Raw genomic sequence first — 16,287 nt, forward strand, 5'->3', positions numbered from 1 at the left:
AATATTACTACAATTATCATGTCTTTCCATGAACTACTGTTTTACACTTTACATTGTTGACTGTGATATTAAATCTTACTAAAATTATCGTCTTTACATGAACTATTGTTTTATACTTTACATTGTTGACTATGATATTAAATATCACTACAATTATAATGTATTAACATGAACTACTGTTTTACACTTTACATTGTTGACTGTGATATTAAATATTACTACAATTATCATGTCTTTACATGAACTACTGTTTTACACTTTACATTGTTGACTATGATATTAAATATTACTACAATTATCATGTCTTTACATGAACTACTGTTTTACACTTTACATTGTTGACTATGATATTAAATATCACTACATTTATCATGTCTTTACATGAACAACTGTTTTACACTTTACATTGTTGACTGTGATATTAAATATTGCTACAATTATCATGTCTTTACATGAACTACTGTTTTACACTATACATTGTTGACCATGATATTAAATATTACTACAATTATCATGTCTTTACATGAACTACTGCTCTACACTTTACATTGTTGACTGATATTAACTCTTACTACAATTATCATGTCTTTACATGAACTACTGTTTTACACTTTACATTGTTGACTATGATATTAAATATTACTACAATTATCATGTCTTTACATGAACAACGGTTTTACACTTTACATTGTTGACTATGATATTAAATATTACTACAATTATCATGTCTTTACATGAACTACTGTTTTATACTTTACATTGTTGACTATGATATTAAATATTAATACAATTATCATGTCTTTGCATTCTTCTGCTGAGTTTATTGGTTTCTGTAAAATAATTCACATTGTTTGTGGCATCTGAAGCCATGTCTTCATTTCATTCGTTTAAATAAAACTTTTCACCATCACAGTTCCTCCCAGAGAACCACTTATCGTGGATGAAAACGGACAACAACTAAAGGGTCTGGTTGGACCATTCAACGAAGGACAATCTTTGACGTTGACGTGTAGTGTCACTGGGGGTAAGTTGATTTCAATTGGATGACTTTAGTGAAAAAAGCGAGTGTCATGGTTTGTACTCGAGGAAGGTATATTTACTTTCATCTTATCGAAGTAGGCCATGTCTCTCTATAAGATTCAATCAATCTTCTAGTGTATGTGTATGCGTGTGTGTGCAGTAAAATTTACAAATTTTCAATTGTCAGTTATAAGAGCAGTTAGAATAGTTTTATCCACTTGCCTCGATCTTCAGTCACCAATAAATGTCTTCTGCCTCTTTGAATTGAGTTTTCCCTTTATAATATTCAACTTTATCGTTAGAATATTAGTTACTGTAAGTATTATATATTCACTGTTAATTAATATGTAAGCGTATGATTATAAAATTACATCATGTGATCGTTCGACAACTGAAAAGCTGTTTTTCGCTTCTATTGTTAAAGTACCTAAAACTGAGTTAGCGCGTTTGTATCTGTTCAGAATACAAATTGGCTTTCAGGGTTACATTATTATATAATTGTGTGTTGAAGAGGATGGAACACATTGTATAATATAGAAAGCTTTGCTTCTGTCTCCTTCAACATCATGAAAGACACTCACTGCTAAACAGAAAACCGGCTCTGCGACGTTGTAATTTTGACTTTTATTTAACTTAATACCATACGTAGGCCTAACCTAACTGAGGATATTTATAACATATTACATTCTAAACAACGAAATAAATTAAATCATGTTTGTCTTGTATTAGAACAAATATCTAAATTCGAGACCCAAATGTTGGAGTAGTCATTATTCAACCCGTGCTTGGGTAAACGTTAATTTAGTTATATTTGCCCGTTTTTCCTTTTTATGTCTCTATAGAGAGATATGCTGTTCACTATTGTTTCTCTTTTTTCCAAATACGTTTTCTGTTCAATAGGATATAATTCACCACCACATTCAAACATGGTCGTTGCCTGCATCCGTTTTTGAAATGCTACTTTTAAAGTTGACAAATCAAATTTACAATTTTCGGATCAATATATATATATATATATATATATATCATAGATATAAAAAAATAAACAAATGAGTTATTCCTTTGAAACGTCTAGCCTTTCTTTGTAGCAACTGTTATCCATACAATCTTTCAAAAATCTTTTACGTCACGAAATGTATTTGTCATGCGTTATAAAACAGTTTATTTTTCTACTCAGGCCCGGCATGGCCAAGCTTGTTAAGGCATTTCACTCGTCATCCGAGGGTCGCTGGTTTGAATCCCGGTGGCACCAAAGATGCTCGCCCTTTCAACCGTGGGGGTATTATAACGTTATAGTCAATCACACTATTCGTTGGTAAAAGAGTAGCCCAAGAGTTGGCGGTGGGTGGTGATGACTAGCTGCCTTCCCTCTAATCTTACAGTGCTAAATTAGGGACGGCTAGCACAGACAGCCCTCGAGTAGCTTTGCGCGAAATTCAAAAACAAACAAACAAACCCTCTAGTCTTACACTGCTAAATTAGGAACGCCTAGCGTAGATAGCCCTCGAGTAGCTTTGCGCGAAATTCAAACAAACAAACAAAATTTTTCTACTGTACACTTTAGTTGTAATTTTTACTATATTATTTAAAGATCAATTAATTAATTCATCAAAAGTCTTACTTACTCAAGAACGAAAATTCTTTTACTATAATGAATATTTTTCATCAGACGACCATCATCTAAATAAGTCACACCAAAACATTTGAATATACATTGGCTAATTTATCTTACTATAAATAGTTTTACGTAATTAACTAGGTTTATTTCTCACTAATCACTTCATTCTTTCATAAATTAAACTTATTAGTGAATTGTTTTCCAAGGTTAAGGGACGGTAGTGACCTATACTTAAGCGTGCTGAATTATAAATTGGACCTTCTTCGGTTACGGTCGAGTTACCACAAAACTCTCAAAGCACTTCAAGTCCCGAAGTACATAACAAAAAATTACGGTTGAATTAAACTGTTCCATTGTAGTAGTTGGAGTTTTGTGCTGTTTATTAGATAGCTACCTTCTCATTTCAAGATTAGAGGCTAATGTATACGATCCTCAAAGTATCCCTCACGAATATCACAGGCCCGTCACGGCCAAGCGGTTAGGATGCATCTAAGGGTCGAGGGTTTGAATTCCCGGCACGACAAACATGCTCGCCCTTTCAGTCGTAGGAGCTTTAAAATGTGACAGGCAATCTCACTGTACGTTGGGAAAGAGTAGCTCAAGAGTTGGCGGTGAGTGTTCATGACTAGCTGCTCTCTCTCTAATCCTACTTTGCTACTTTAGAAAGGGTTAGCGCAGATAGTCGTCGTGTTGCTTTGCGCGAAATTAAAAATAGAACAAACAATGACAAAATAATTTCATTCAAAAAGTTTAAGAGAACCTTGGGTTAGTCTTAGTAATTCTGAGATCCGATAACTCAAGAAACGAAATATTTAGTTTGAGGAAAATCAATACAACTTAAAGTAATAAGTAAAGTCTATTTGTGATTGGTCAGCTGATAGCACGTGGCTTTTGAAATACGTATTCAAGTAAAAATAACATTAACTACAAACCAGAAGTGTGAAAAAAGACCCAATAAAGGCTGCTCTCCACAACAACAGTAAACTCAGAATATTTTTTATTCTTTAGTTACACAGTGCTGTAGTGTGTAATCCAGTTCTTCTTCTGGTTTTTATTTTCTATATTTTCTTTGTAAACTAAGAGTCAAAAATTCTGCTCTTTCAGCTTACGTTTTTTCCTTTTCTCTTTACTTAGTTTTGCCTCTAAAACTAAGAAATGAAGAGAAAGTTTGATATATTCATTACAAGTCGGAGGAGGTTCAACCATTATTGGGGAATTTACGTGAGAAATATTAATCCTAGATACATTAAAGTTTGTCTGACAAAAGAATGTACTCATTGGATATAAAACATTGTTTAAAGAAGTTACGTTTTATTTCATACCTGGTATTTATACATTCTTCGTGTAACACCAACACATCTTCCAGCCAGGTTTGCTGTAACCATTTCTAGAAACCTGATTATTCATAATAAATAAACGTTTAATGAAAAGCAAGAATAATCTATGTTAAAAGGTTTAGGACACTAGCAAAACTGTTGAGAAAGAAATTTGCCATGATATGTAACAAAATAGTTATCGTTTTCTACACAACTTTGAAGAATAAAAGAGCGGAAAGGAACCCATATAGTGTTTCGTGACCCATCCCACAGAAATACATCACAATACGTTCTATCCTGTTTCGTGACCCATCCCACAGAAATACATCACAATACGTTCTATTTAAAACAGTACCGTACTATAATTTTTGTTGCGTTTATATATATTTCTTTAAAAAAAGTAATAAATGAACTCTAGTACAACCAGCAGAGTAGCTCCAAAATATTGTAAAAATATGTATGTATTATAAAAAAAACATGGTTTGTTTCAATATGAGTAACATTCACAAAGCTGAGGTAAAGAATCGCATTTCAAGTTGGAATGCATAACACGAAATAATGTTGCAGAATTGTTAGTGGCTAGACACGTGCGTGCGGCTTACAGAGAAATACATATACGAATGCCATACAAATAAAACGATTTTATTTTTAATTTCGCGCAAAGATACTCGAGAGCTATCTGCGCTAGCCGTTCCTAATTTAGCAGTGTAAGACTAGAGGGAAGGCAGCTAGTCATCACCACCCACCGCCAACTCTTGGGCTACTCTTTTACCAACGAATAGTGGGATTGACTATAACGTTATAATGCCTCCACGGTTGAAAGGGCGAGCATGTTTGATATGACGGGGATTCAAACCCGCGACCCTCAGATTGCGGGTCGAACGCCTTAACTCCCTTGGCCATGCCGGGCCGTCAAAGTAAACGAAGGTGGAATATAAGTAATAGTAACAAACATGTTCATGCCTCATTACTTTCAATGATGGAAGAACCCAAGCATTCTGATAATGTTTAGAATAGAACCACTTTAGTTTTAAACTTGGAAATTGTTTTTAAACTTTTTCTAATTTAAAAGCAAACATTATTTCTTCTATCAAGTAAAAAAGTGTCTCATTCTGAAACCATTCAAAGTGTTTGTTGTAATAGCGAAGCTACATTGGGCCATTTGCTGCGTCCACTGGGAAGAGGACGAGGAATCGAACCCCTAATTTTACACGGTAAATACGAAGGCTTGCCGCTGTCCCACCAAGGGACATTCTTCAAGTTAATTGAATTTCCGGAATCAAATATTGTTATGTCTCTCTCTCTTTAGCGAATTTTCAATAACTATTATGTTAAACTACGAGAAATCGAAACTAAATGTTCTGTCAAATTATTATATCTACTCCAACGGTACCTCTATAATATATGCTTGTATTTTCAGGACAGATAGAAACTCAGTGTTATGATAATACACCAAGTAAAGAAAAACTCCTGTAAATATAGGGATAGCTAGTATCAGTCCTTGAAATACAAAGCATGGTACGGATGGCATCCACATTAGTCCTACCTAATAGTACAGGCAAATAGTGTATTATAATGTTAACAAAGATATGATAAATTAAACTCGACTGATTTGAATATATATATTTATGTTGATATATGTTAATTCTTGCTTAAGATGGAAAACCCTTGGTGTGTGCTTGACAACAGTTTAAATAATACAATGCTTCAATAGACATATAAAAATTGTACTTATAAATACAATAAGGCTCACACTGTAATATTATGTATTGTTGGCTCGTTATTCTTGTTTCATACTATACTTCAGTTTTTTATAGTAGCATCAGATATCTGTAAGAAAACAAACTTTAAGGGGTGACGTCAACATCTTTTACACTGGAATTATGCATGATTTTTTAAACAATTTCTACCACTTATTAAAACAGGTGCTCAATCCGAAACGATATCACTTCAGTGACATGTGTGTGTTTTCTTATAAGAAAGCCACATTTGGCTATCTGCTGAGCCCCTCGAGGAGAATCAAACCCCTGATTTTAGGGTTGTAAATCTGAAGACCTACTGCTGTACTAGCGGGAGGCCTTCAGTGAAATAGGTCAACATTATTATTTTAGTTTTCAATTATCATGTAAGAAAGGAAGAGAAACCAGCTATTCATACTTTCTGATATTTACAAACATTCTCAGAACATGTGACTCAGTCATTACAAATGTATTGTTATAGAATGAGACACTATATATATGTTGTAAAGTCATGCTACTCTATTATGGAGATATATAAAATACATTTCGGTTAACACCCCCGGCAATCTCTACATAACACTGCACAACAAAGTGTTTGCTTCTTGAACACTGTTAGGTGTTTCTTATATGTGTTTGGCTGCTGATCACGAAAATCACATCCAAATTTGCCCATCACGTATCGTTTCATCGAGATCTTTAGTTTTGTCATGTTTTTTCTTATATTTGTGTCCAAAATTTTTCGTTTTTGTAAGAGACCTATGAACAATGTTTTGTGCAGTCTGGGCATGTCCAAGCATGATATCAGGCCAGGTTGAAAGCTGTTCTGTGGAAGTATGCAGCCCGGGCATGCCTGGGTAGGACGGAGCCAGCTTGACACTGTCTCAGCAGGCTATAAAAGTGGCTTGTATACACAGATGCTGCTCATTGGATTAATATAGACCTTATAGTGTGTATGTATTGTTTTAGAATATAGCATTGCCTTAGTAGCACTGTAACAAGTAAGTTAGATGTTATAGACGTTTCACAGGACGATTGGTGTCGGTCAGTATGTCAAGTCAATGTCATAACAGCTGCGATACATTCTGCTACATTTGTGACGAGTATACGCTAGTCCATCAGAGACACTTAATGGCTGCTCTTGTGAAGAAAGCATCTCATCTATACTTCGGCTGTAAAATTGGTGATCAAGACCAGGAATGGGCGCCTCACATTTGTTGTGCGACATGTGCTGTCTGTCTGAGAGCTTGGCTCAGAGGCACTCGAAAGACAATGCCATTTGCTATCCCGATGATATGGCGAGAACAGAAAGACCATATGACGGACTGTTACTTCTGTTTGACTACTGTGTCTGGTTTCTCTGCTATAAACAAGAAGTCAATTTAATACCCTAATCTGCCTTCAGCAATGAGACCCGTGCCACATGACGACAGTCTTCCAATTCCGAAACCATCAGAGGAATGGACATTAGACGAACCAGATGAAGAAACTGCAATGCAGGGAACTGGCAGTGACATCGATCCAGATTTTGAACCGTGCTCCTCAGGCGATCCATATCTCATAACACAGTCAGAATTGAACGATCTGGTCAAAGATTTGGGTCTGTCAAAAGCAAAAGCCGAATTGCTGGGTTCGAGATTGCAGGAATGGTGTTTGCTGTCACCAGGTACGAAAATTTCTGTTTTTCGAAGCTGCCAAGATGATATAACCAAATTCTTTGCACAAGTTGACAGTCTATGTTTCCGTGTTGACGTTGAAGGATTGTTCTCTGCTTTGGGTTGTGACCATGACCCGCAAGAGTGGTGTCTCTTTATTGATTCATCAATGTTAAGCCTCAAAGCTGTTCTGTTACACAATGACAACGTTCACCCTTCAATGCCTGTTGGCTATGCAGCACACATTAACGAAACCTACAAGAACATGGAGATGTTGCTGAAGCACATCCAGTGCAGCAAGTACAACTAGAATATATGTGGAGATATGAAAGTCGTTGCTCTGTTTCTGGGACTGCAGCTCGACTATACAAAGTACTGTTGTTTCATCTGTGAATGGGACAGTCGTGCCAAAGAGTCACATTACTCTAGACATAGCTGGCCACTCCGTAAAAAGTTAGTTCCAGGACAGAAAAATGTGGTGCATGAACCGCTTGTCGATCCGGCAAAGATTGTTTTGCCTCCTCTTCACATAAAATTGGGACTTATGAAGAATTTCATGAAAGCAAAGAACAAAAAAGGCGAAGGTTTTCGTTATTTAAGACAGATGTTCCCAAGAATAACTGAGGCCAAGATCAAAGAGGGCATTTTGTTGGCCCTCAGATCAGACATGTTATGACTGACAAGCGATGTGAAGATCTGTTAGTTGGAAAAGATTGTCTGGAAAGCCTTCAAAGACGTTGTTGACAACTAAAACTATATTTGTGCATACCCACCAGGTACCTGTCACAATCAGCAAAAACCTTTCAGGAAGCAAAACGTTTTAAAAAAAATTGTTCTGCAGTGTAATTAGTGCTGCTTCCTTCCTGATAATATGTAAAATTTGGGGCGGAAGCAGATTGGTGTGGGTTAGTAACTGTTTAACGACAGTTCAGATTTAATCGTTCGTAAAAAATATTCAAAACTTATTTATTCAACAGATATATTTATATTATAATATTAATTTTTTTCAACTAATTAACCTGATATTATCAGCTGTAACAACTACAAAGTTTGAATTTCTAGTAGAGCTGCGTGAAGGTTATCCTCGCTATCTGTTTCTGATTTAGAACTGACAGATTAGAGGAGTTGGAACCAGTCAACACCACCAACCATCAACTCTTGAACCACAATTTTACCAACAAATTATATATTTCACTACTAACGTTACAAAAGCGAGCGTGTTTGGTGACATAGATTCAAACCTACGATTCTGAAATTGCGAATCGACTGTTTTTTTTCCACTACGCCACCAGGAGTTGTATTCACAGCTTTTCTGCAAATCAACGCAATGGTTATTTTGAATAATTTTGTCTCTAATTTTAAGCTGATAGATAGACTATAGAGAAGGTAGCTAGCCAATATCACCCACCGCAAACTTTTGGGCATCTCTGGTCTCACCGAGTACCAAGAATACAGCATATTACTTCGGACATGCAGGGGCCTGGCATGGCCAAGCGCGTAAGGCGTGCTACTCGTAATCCGAGGGTCGCGGGTTCGCGCCCGCGTCGCACTAAACATGCTCGCCCTCCCAGCCGTGGGGGCGTATAATGTGACGGTCAATCCCACTATTCGTTGGTAAAAAGAGTAGCCCAAGAGTTGGCGGTGGGTGGTGATGACTAGCTGCCTTCCCTCTAGTCTTACACTGCTAAATTAGGGACGGCTATCACAGATAGCCCTCGAGTAGCTTTGTGCGAAATTCCAAAACAAACAACCGGACATGTAGGGGTCCGAAAGTTCGGTGTGCGTTTCTAGGGCAATGGCAAATGAACAATTAATCTACACATTCATAGTTTGAAAGAAACAACCTATTGGGTCAAGACTGGCTTTTTTTGTTAAAGAAATGAATTGCTCACAATATATGTCTGTAAGTCCGAAATATGTAGTAATTGTAATGAATGCCACTTCTGTTTTTATTAATTTGTACGTCTATTTCAAGCATTAATGTTAAAAATACAAAGAAATCAGTGACTTAGTAAAGGAAGTAGCGTTAAAAATATAATAGGCCTAATATAATGACTTGTTATAATATTCATTAATTACAATAATTCTTCTCCAGCTTAGGAAAAACGTTCAAACCATAATAATAGAGGTTGTAACAAATGACTTATATAAATAATGTTCCGACCACTAATGTGTTTGTTCTGTCGTCCACGTCTTAATTAGTGCTGTTCTAAAGAAAAGTCGTTGTTGGTAATAAATTTAAGAGTTGTGATGTTATACAAACATTTACTGTATTCTCGTTTTTTTATTGCAATCTACTAAAGGACTTTATAAAAGTGGAATAATGAAAATACGAATATCTCGCGATAAAAACAATTAATTAAAGTCATGTTTTGCCGGTTTAGTAAAGGCGTTCACGCCATAACAATTGCCACGCTTGTAGCAGGATGATAAGAAATACATTTCTTCGCTACTTACAATTTCTACTTAATCTTCCCTTATATTACATGGGAATTTCAGAACATGTTACAATATATATTTGTTATTTTTACAGGAAAACCTCGCCCTTCTTTAACCTGGTGGCGAGATTACACACTTTTAGATGACAACTACACGTTCTGTTCGGATGAGATAGTAGAAAACACGATCTATATTCCAGAGCTTGAAAGAGAAGATTTCCGGGTTATTTTAACTTGTCAGGCATCAAATAACAACATTACTATTCCAGCTTCCACGACAGTTACTTTAAAACTCAACTGTAAGTATATAGTTAGAGGATAGTTCCTGCAACGTTATTTTATTTCGTAACCAAACCTTAATATCAAGGGGCAAAGAGACAAGATATATCAATTATTTGAGTAGGTGGACGTTTATATGTAAATACGTCCTTTGAATTTTGTTCACATGAGAGCTGAAAAAAAAACTGTTTTCTTAAAACTTCGAAATATAAAGATATTAAGCCTAAATTTCGAATTTCACACATGAGACTTTATTGCGAAGGTGGAAGGATCCTGACTTATTTGTCAAAATATTCTGTTCACAAGTTATAATCAGAATTAAAATAGAATATTGGGCTAAATTATTAAACCATGAAGGTTTATTAATAAATAAATTATTCTTCATTCCAACTATATTATTTTATTATTACTTTTCCTTCCAATACTCGATTTATTAATGTGAAATAAAACATAATGACGTATGTTGTTTACTAGGTCTATTATTTATATGTAAACTTCTGAATGTCTAAAAACATAGAACTAATTATAATCTATTAAAATATAGTTATAGGTAGGTCAGCATCACAATTAAGTAATATAAACAGAGATTTATTGATTTTAGTAGTTTTATAAACATTCGGCTATGAATATCTTCTCGTAGGATATGAAAACATGCTTCAATTTGCCTTTTATTTAATGTTTACTTGAAATAATCAAATAATCTCTTCTGACTAACCAATGAATTTATTCATACGGATCACCATCAGAAACATATTTTTCGCAAATCTAATAAGAATTATTTTTTGTTTTTTAACAATTACCGTAATGTTACCAAGATATTTTGACTAAAATAATTTTAGTAGTATCTTAAAAGAAAAACTTGAAATGAAAATAAATTATAAAGCCCTGGATCAAACAAATCGTTTTTACCTTTTCAACAAAAACTGAAAATTTCATATAAAATTCTTTCCTTTCGACCGAGCCGAGTACGTTTCTAGGGCCTACTTACATTCTGACACGTAGCACAAGTTTATGGCACAAGACACTGATCAGTGTGAAAATATGTTCCAAAACTACACGAGAGGTCATTACGAAGCAGACGAGAGAAGATGTTCTGTCTTTTTAGACACATTTATGAGATTTCCTTTGTAAGCAAGGTCTCTTGTTATTTTTCAAGTAGACGCCAGAGAACGTACAAAAAACAGTGGTGTTATATTTGTGACAACTCTTCATGTCTGAGGTAACAAAAACACTTCCACTACATTTCAGTCGCTCAGAGTTTCTGCCAACTTCGTATAACTCCATGTCATGGAATTGTATGGACAAATAGAGCAAATCTTGCGTAATCATAAGCTATCAGCTACATATAAGGAACACTAATATTGTTTTCTCTGTTTTAATTTCTACTTATATATGTAATATACTCGTAATATATATTCATAATATATAATTATTTTAAGAAAAAGCTCACATTCAATATACATGTAAAAACGGCTGGTTTGGGTTGAGAAAATTTTTATGTAGAGGAGCGAAAAACTGCCGATGATGTTGTTCGCTCCTCTGCATAGTGCTTTCTCTATCCATACCAGCCGTTTTTGCATATATATTTTTCTCTGCAAGTGGGTTTTCACGTCATCACTCACATCCAACACTTTCTTTTTTATGACCACTATCATTTCTTTGATATTCAGTAAATATGCTGCTTAATATTTATTAAACATATAAATTTAAATCATATAAATGATATATGAGTGAACGTATTTTTGCACAAGCGTAAGAAACCGTATAATATATTTTGAACTTACGTGTTTTCCTAACACGATGAACGTTTTTTACACGATATAATAATTGACGTTGGGTGCAAGCGCCATCTACTCACAATATAGTTGGTTAGAAATATAACTCGTGAAATTTTGTTCATTACTTGCAATACGTCGTTTATTTATTTGACTCATTGTGTTGTGTGTTTCTCTAATTTTAATCTATCGCTGTACTTCTAGTAAAACCACGTTCAGTAGAAATTATATCCTCTCATCGGCCCATGTCAGCCAATCGAAAAGTTAAACTGACATGTGTCGCTCACGGTTCTCGTCCACCTGCCACACTCACGTGGTGGAAAGGGTCAGAAAAGGTGGACACTTCTGATGGCAGCGTTGTGACTGAAGCTGAAACAACTAGAAGCACATTTTCGTTTTTACCAACAGTTGAAGATAATGGTAAATACTTGGCTTGTAGAGCCGAAAATACAAAAATTCCTGGCAGTGGCATTGAAGACAGCTTCAACATAGAAGTTCATTGTAAGCTCGTAATTATGAATTAATAAACTATATTAATGTACTACACGTAATATTTAAGTTAAATGCGATAAGATTAAACATACTATATTTAGAAATGACATTAGATTACGAACAAACTTTGATACAAATCAGAGAGTGAAAAAAGTTAATACTGAAAAATTAGAATATTTTATTTTTTTATTTTCGTAAAACTGTCTTATAAACAAAAGAAGTCGTTTCATAGAAACATTTGCACAAATTTTAAAATATTTGAAAATCAAACTTTTATCTTCGTCGTTTTATCTGGTTGATATCCTAATCTTCTCACGGATAAGAAGCTAATTTAAATTTTCTCTTACCCAATATTATCATAATTCCCTAAACCTACCACCATTAGTGTGTTACCAAGCTACTACAATTAAAACCGAAAATGAACCTTTAATATATTGACACATATACAACGAGGAGAGAGGATTCACCCTCCTAACCAGGAGTAATATACCCCATGTAAATCTATTGTTTGTTTCTTTTAAATCTCGCGAGGCCTCATGCAAGAATGAAGCGAAGAGAAATAATTTTCCGAACACTTCCGGTTTTCTTAGATCCTGAATTCTTACTGGGTTCATAATCAAATGCTCTAAACAGAAATATCTACCAATTAAAGAATATCACAATATTACATAATGTTATGTAGTCTGGGTCTGGGTCGTCTTATACCCTTCCGCATTGTTCATATATAAGAGGTTTTCTCTTTGCTGAAAACAAGTTTATTAGGTGAACGTAATTACATACTTAAATGCTTTTTTCTTCCAGAGCATGGCATAAGTCGCTTGACTCCCAATCTGAGAGTCACGGGTTCGAATCCACGTCACTGTCCATAATCGCTCTTATTAACGTGACGGTTAATCCCACTATTAGTTGGCAGTGGGTGGTGATGACTAGTTTATCAGTACTAAAATAGGCACGGTTGACACTGATAGCCCTCGTGTAACTTTATATGAAATTCAAAACAAACCAAATATTTCGCCACGTTACACACTGTGCGTGAATCGAGTGTATACCTAGCATTATTTGTAAGTTTTCCATTGGAGGCTCCCTATCGCTTAAAATCATGTAATTCAATACAAGCTAATATGGTGTCTACAGAAAATATCGTTTATCATGAAACATTTTAAACGGATATGTTACACGCGACTGAAACACTTGGGTAAGTTTGACTGACATTTGTTTGTTATCTCAGTATAAAATTTAAAGAAACGGTAACTGAATTATGGAAGACAATTGTAACACTTTTTGTGTCTCTACTTTCTCTACTAGATCCGCCAAAAGTGTCTTTAAGAGTCATGTGGGTCTCTAAGAAACCTGATATACAGGAAGGAGACGATGTCACGTTTGGGTGTGACATTAAAGCTAACCCATGGGTCTATGAGATAAAGTGGTATTTCAATGGTGTCGAACTTCTCGGAAACTCGTCGCTAGGAGCCCTTATCAGCAGCCAGTCGATGGTTATACCGAATGTTATGAGAAGACTCAGAGGGCACATCTCATGTTCAGCTACCAATAGTGAAGGATTGGGTACCAGTGATGCGATCTTTCTGAAGGTTAAGTGTACGTTGTTAAATCATACAAACTACGTTCTGTGTATACTTACTTTGTATTAAAGCAATAAACAGCTAGCACTAACCCATACATATAAATGTAGTTTAAATGAAACACTCCACTAACTTTTCAAGAATTTTTTAAGTACGTTTGACACTTCTAGGTTAGCATTAAGCTAATGTAACGTTGCTATGGCTAAAATGTAGTCCTAATTATGATAATTCGATAACGTAAACAAGGAAAACAGAGGTGTAGATGTAATGAGTGGGTGACTAACTATCCCGTGCATACTCTTGTACATTGTATTAAACTTGGTGGTCTTACCTCTGCCACCCAAGCTTGGCGAAGCTCACGTTGCTATGTTTGTGTGTTGTGTTTTTCTTTTTTTTTTTTGAGGGGGATTCAGAGAATAATTTCTCAAAAATGGTTCAACGAGTTTGAAGGAAAACTGATATATATTTTGACTGTGATCTACAGTGGAAGTGATTAGTTTTCTGAGCGTCAAAATCTCAGCAAGGTCACGAAAATAGAAAAAAAAATTATCTACCTGTTAACATAAGGACTGATTTGTTTACATAATTTTACGCAGTTTGAAATGATCGGATTTTGATTTAAATTGGTGGACATGTTAAGATCATTATTACTCATTGCTGTGCCCAAAATTGTCCCTACCTGTCAATAAAAATGGACAGAGGGACATTTTTTTTTATTTTATGAGAGTCGAATTCTATCACGGCGGAGTTTTACTCTACTAAGTAAGTGCAGTCTGCTTTGATTACTGGTTATTATACAAATGTCGTGTGCTGGAGGTAACAGCGATCGGTTCAAAATCTGTAATTCGCAGGATCGAAATCCCCCACAGAGCAATTTCGCTTTTCATCTCTTATTACGGTCATTACCACTATTCGTTGTTAAAATGTACTTCCAACAGTTGGCGGTAGACACTTCAGGCCGTTTTGCCGTATCTGTGGTCAGCACTTTTCAATTAGAATCACAGCAGTTGGACTTGTATGTGGTGCCATATCGTAATGATGTTTTTAAAGGCCATAATTTCCTGGCAACGTGCCAATAAGATCGAATTGGATCACGGTTGTATATATATATAATATGTATTAAAATAATTCTGTCACGTTGCTTGTAATTTTGGCTCTTTTCACTGATGTGATAGTTAAATGTCACATTCAGTAAGATTATTTTCAAGTCATTTTTATTGTTATTATATATCTTTCCACAAAGGAAAGTAAGTTCGTTTAACACAGCTATTCTTACCATACTCTTTTGTTTCATTCAAGTCTGTAAACTAGAAATATTGAACAAGCTTTTTGTGAAGTGAACAATTGAGAGCAGATTTTAATCTCGTGCCAGGACTTCTTAGAGAACTAGATGACGTCAGTTTCACAAAATGTTTGGGACAGACTGTCTTTCACTCGTTTTATTCTTTGCTTGTGCTGCACCTGAGAGCCTCCAGACCTATTTAATCTAGAAATCTGAACACGTCATAATATACTCGAGATTTTGATAAAGAAAGACGGAGTGTTGTATTCTTCACTGACTCAACACAATGTTTTCAAGAGGAAAGAATGAACGACTGAAACACATACAGACTTGTATTAAATACATACATACGTCAGACACACATTTAAACTAGAATACACTGTTTTAATTGTTCAAAGCGTTGTGATCCTTTATTTATCAAAACATGGTAAATATTTTATTTGTTAGTTTTTCTACATAAGTTAAAACTACCTGCGATAAACATGTTTTGTCAGATTTATTCTGCCCGTGTTACAACTATTTATGATAAACATGTTTTGTTGGTTTTATTGTACTCAAGTTACAACTGTCTTTGATGAACATGTTTTCTTAGTTTTACTCTATCGAAGTGACAACTACCTATGATAAACATATTTTCTTAGTTTTACTCTATCGAAGTTACAACTACCTATGATAAACATATTTCCTTAGTTTTACTCTATCGAAGTGACAACTACCTATGATAAACATATTTTCTTAGTTTTACTCTATCGGAGTTACAACTACCTATGATAAACATATTTCCTTAGATTTACTCTATCAAAGTTACAACTACCTATGATAAATATATTTTCTTAGTTTTACTCTATCGAAGTTACAACGATCTGTGATAAACAAATTTTCTTAGTTTTACTCTATCGAAGTGACAACTACCTATGATAAACATATTTCCTTAGTTTTACTCTATCAAAGTTACAACTACCTATGATAAACATATTTCCTTAGTTTTACTCTATCAAAGTGACAACTACCTATGATAAACATATTTTCTTAGTTTTACTCTATCGAAGTTACAACTACCTATGATAAACATATTTCCTTAGTTTTACTCTATCGG

General features: G+C 34.8%; 1 protein-coding gene across 1 annotated transcript in view; it reads left to right on the plus strand.

The window, feature by feature from the left end:
- The window catches only part of LOC143231294 (synaptogenesis protein syg-2-like), a 124,794-nt gene that overhangs the window by 40,356 nt on the left and 68,151 nt on the right, over positions 1–16,287 (plus strand). The window contains exons 3-6 of the mRNA XM_076465844.1: positions 914–1,024; positions 9,879–10,082; positions 12,042–12,338; positions 13,635–13,925. Coding sequence (XP_076321959.1) covers positions 914–1,024; positions 9,879–10,082; positions 12,042–12,338; positions 13,635–13,925 — 903 coding nt within the window. The remainder of the gene's footprint in view (positions 1–913; positions 1,025–9,878; positions 10,083–12,041; positions 12,339–13,634; positions 13,926–16,287) is intronic.

The sequence above is a fragment of the Tachypleus tridentatus genome, chromosome 11, assembly GCF_004210375.1.
Source record: "Tachypleus tridentatus isolate NWPU-2018 chromosome 11, ASM421037v1, whole genome shotgun sequence".
Taxonomy (NCBI): domain Eukaryota; kingdom Metazoa; phylum Arthropoda; class Merostomata; order Xiphosura; family Limulidae; genus Tachypleus; species Tachypleus tridentatus.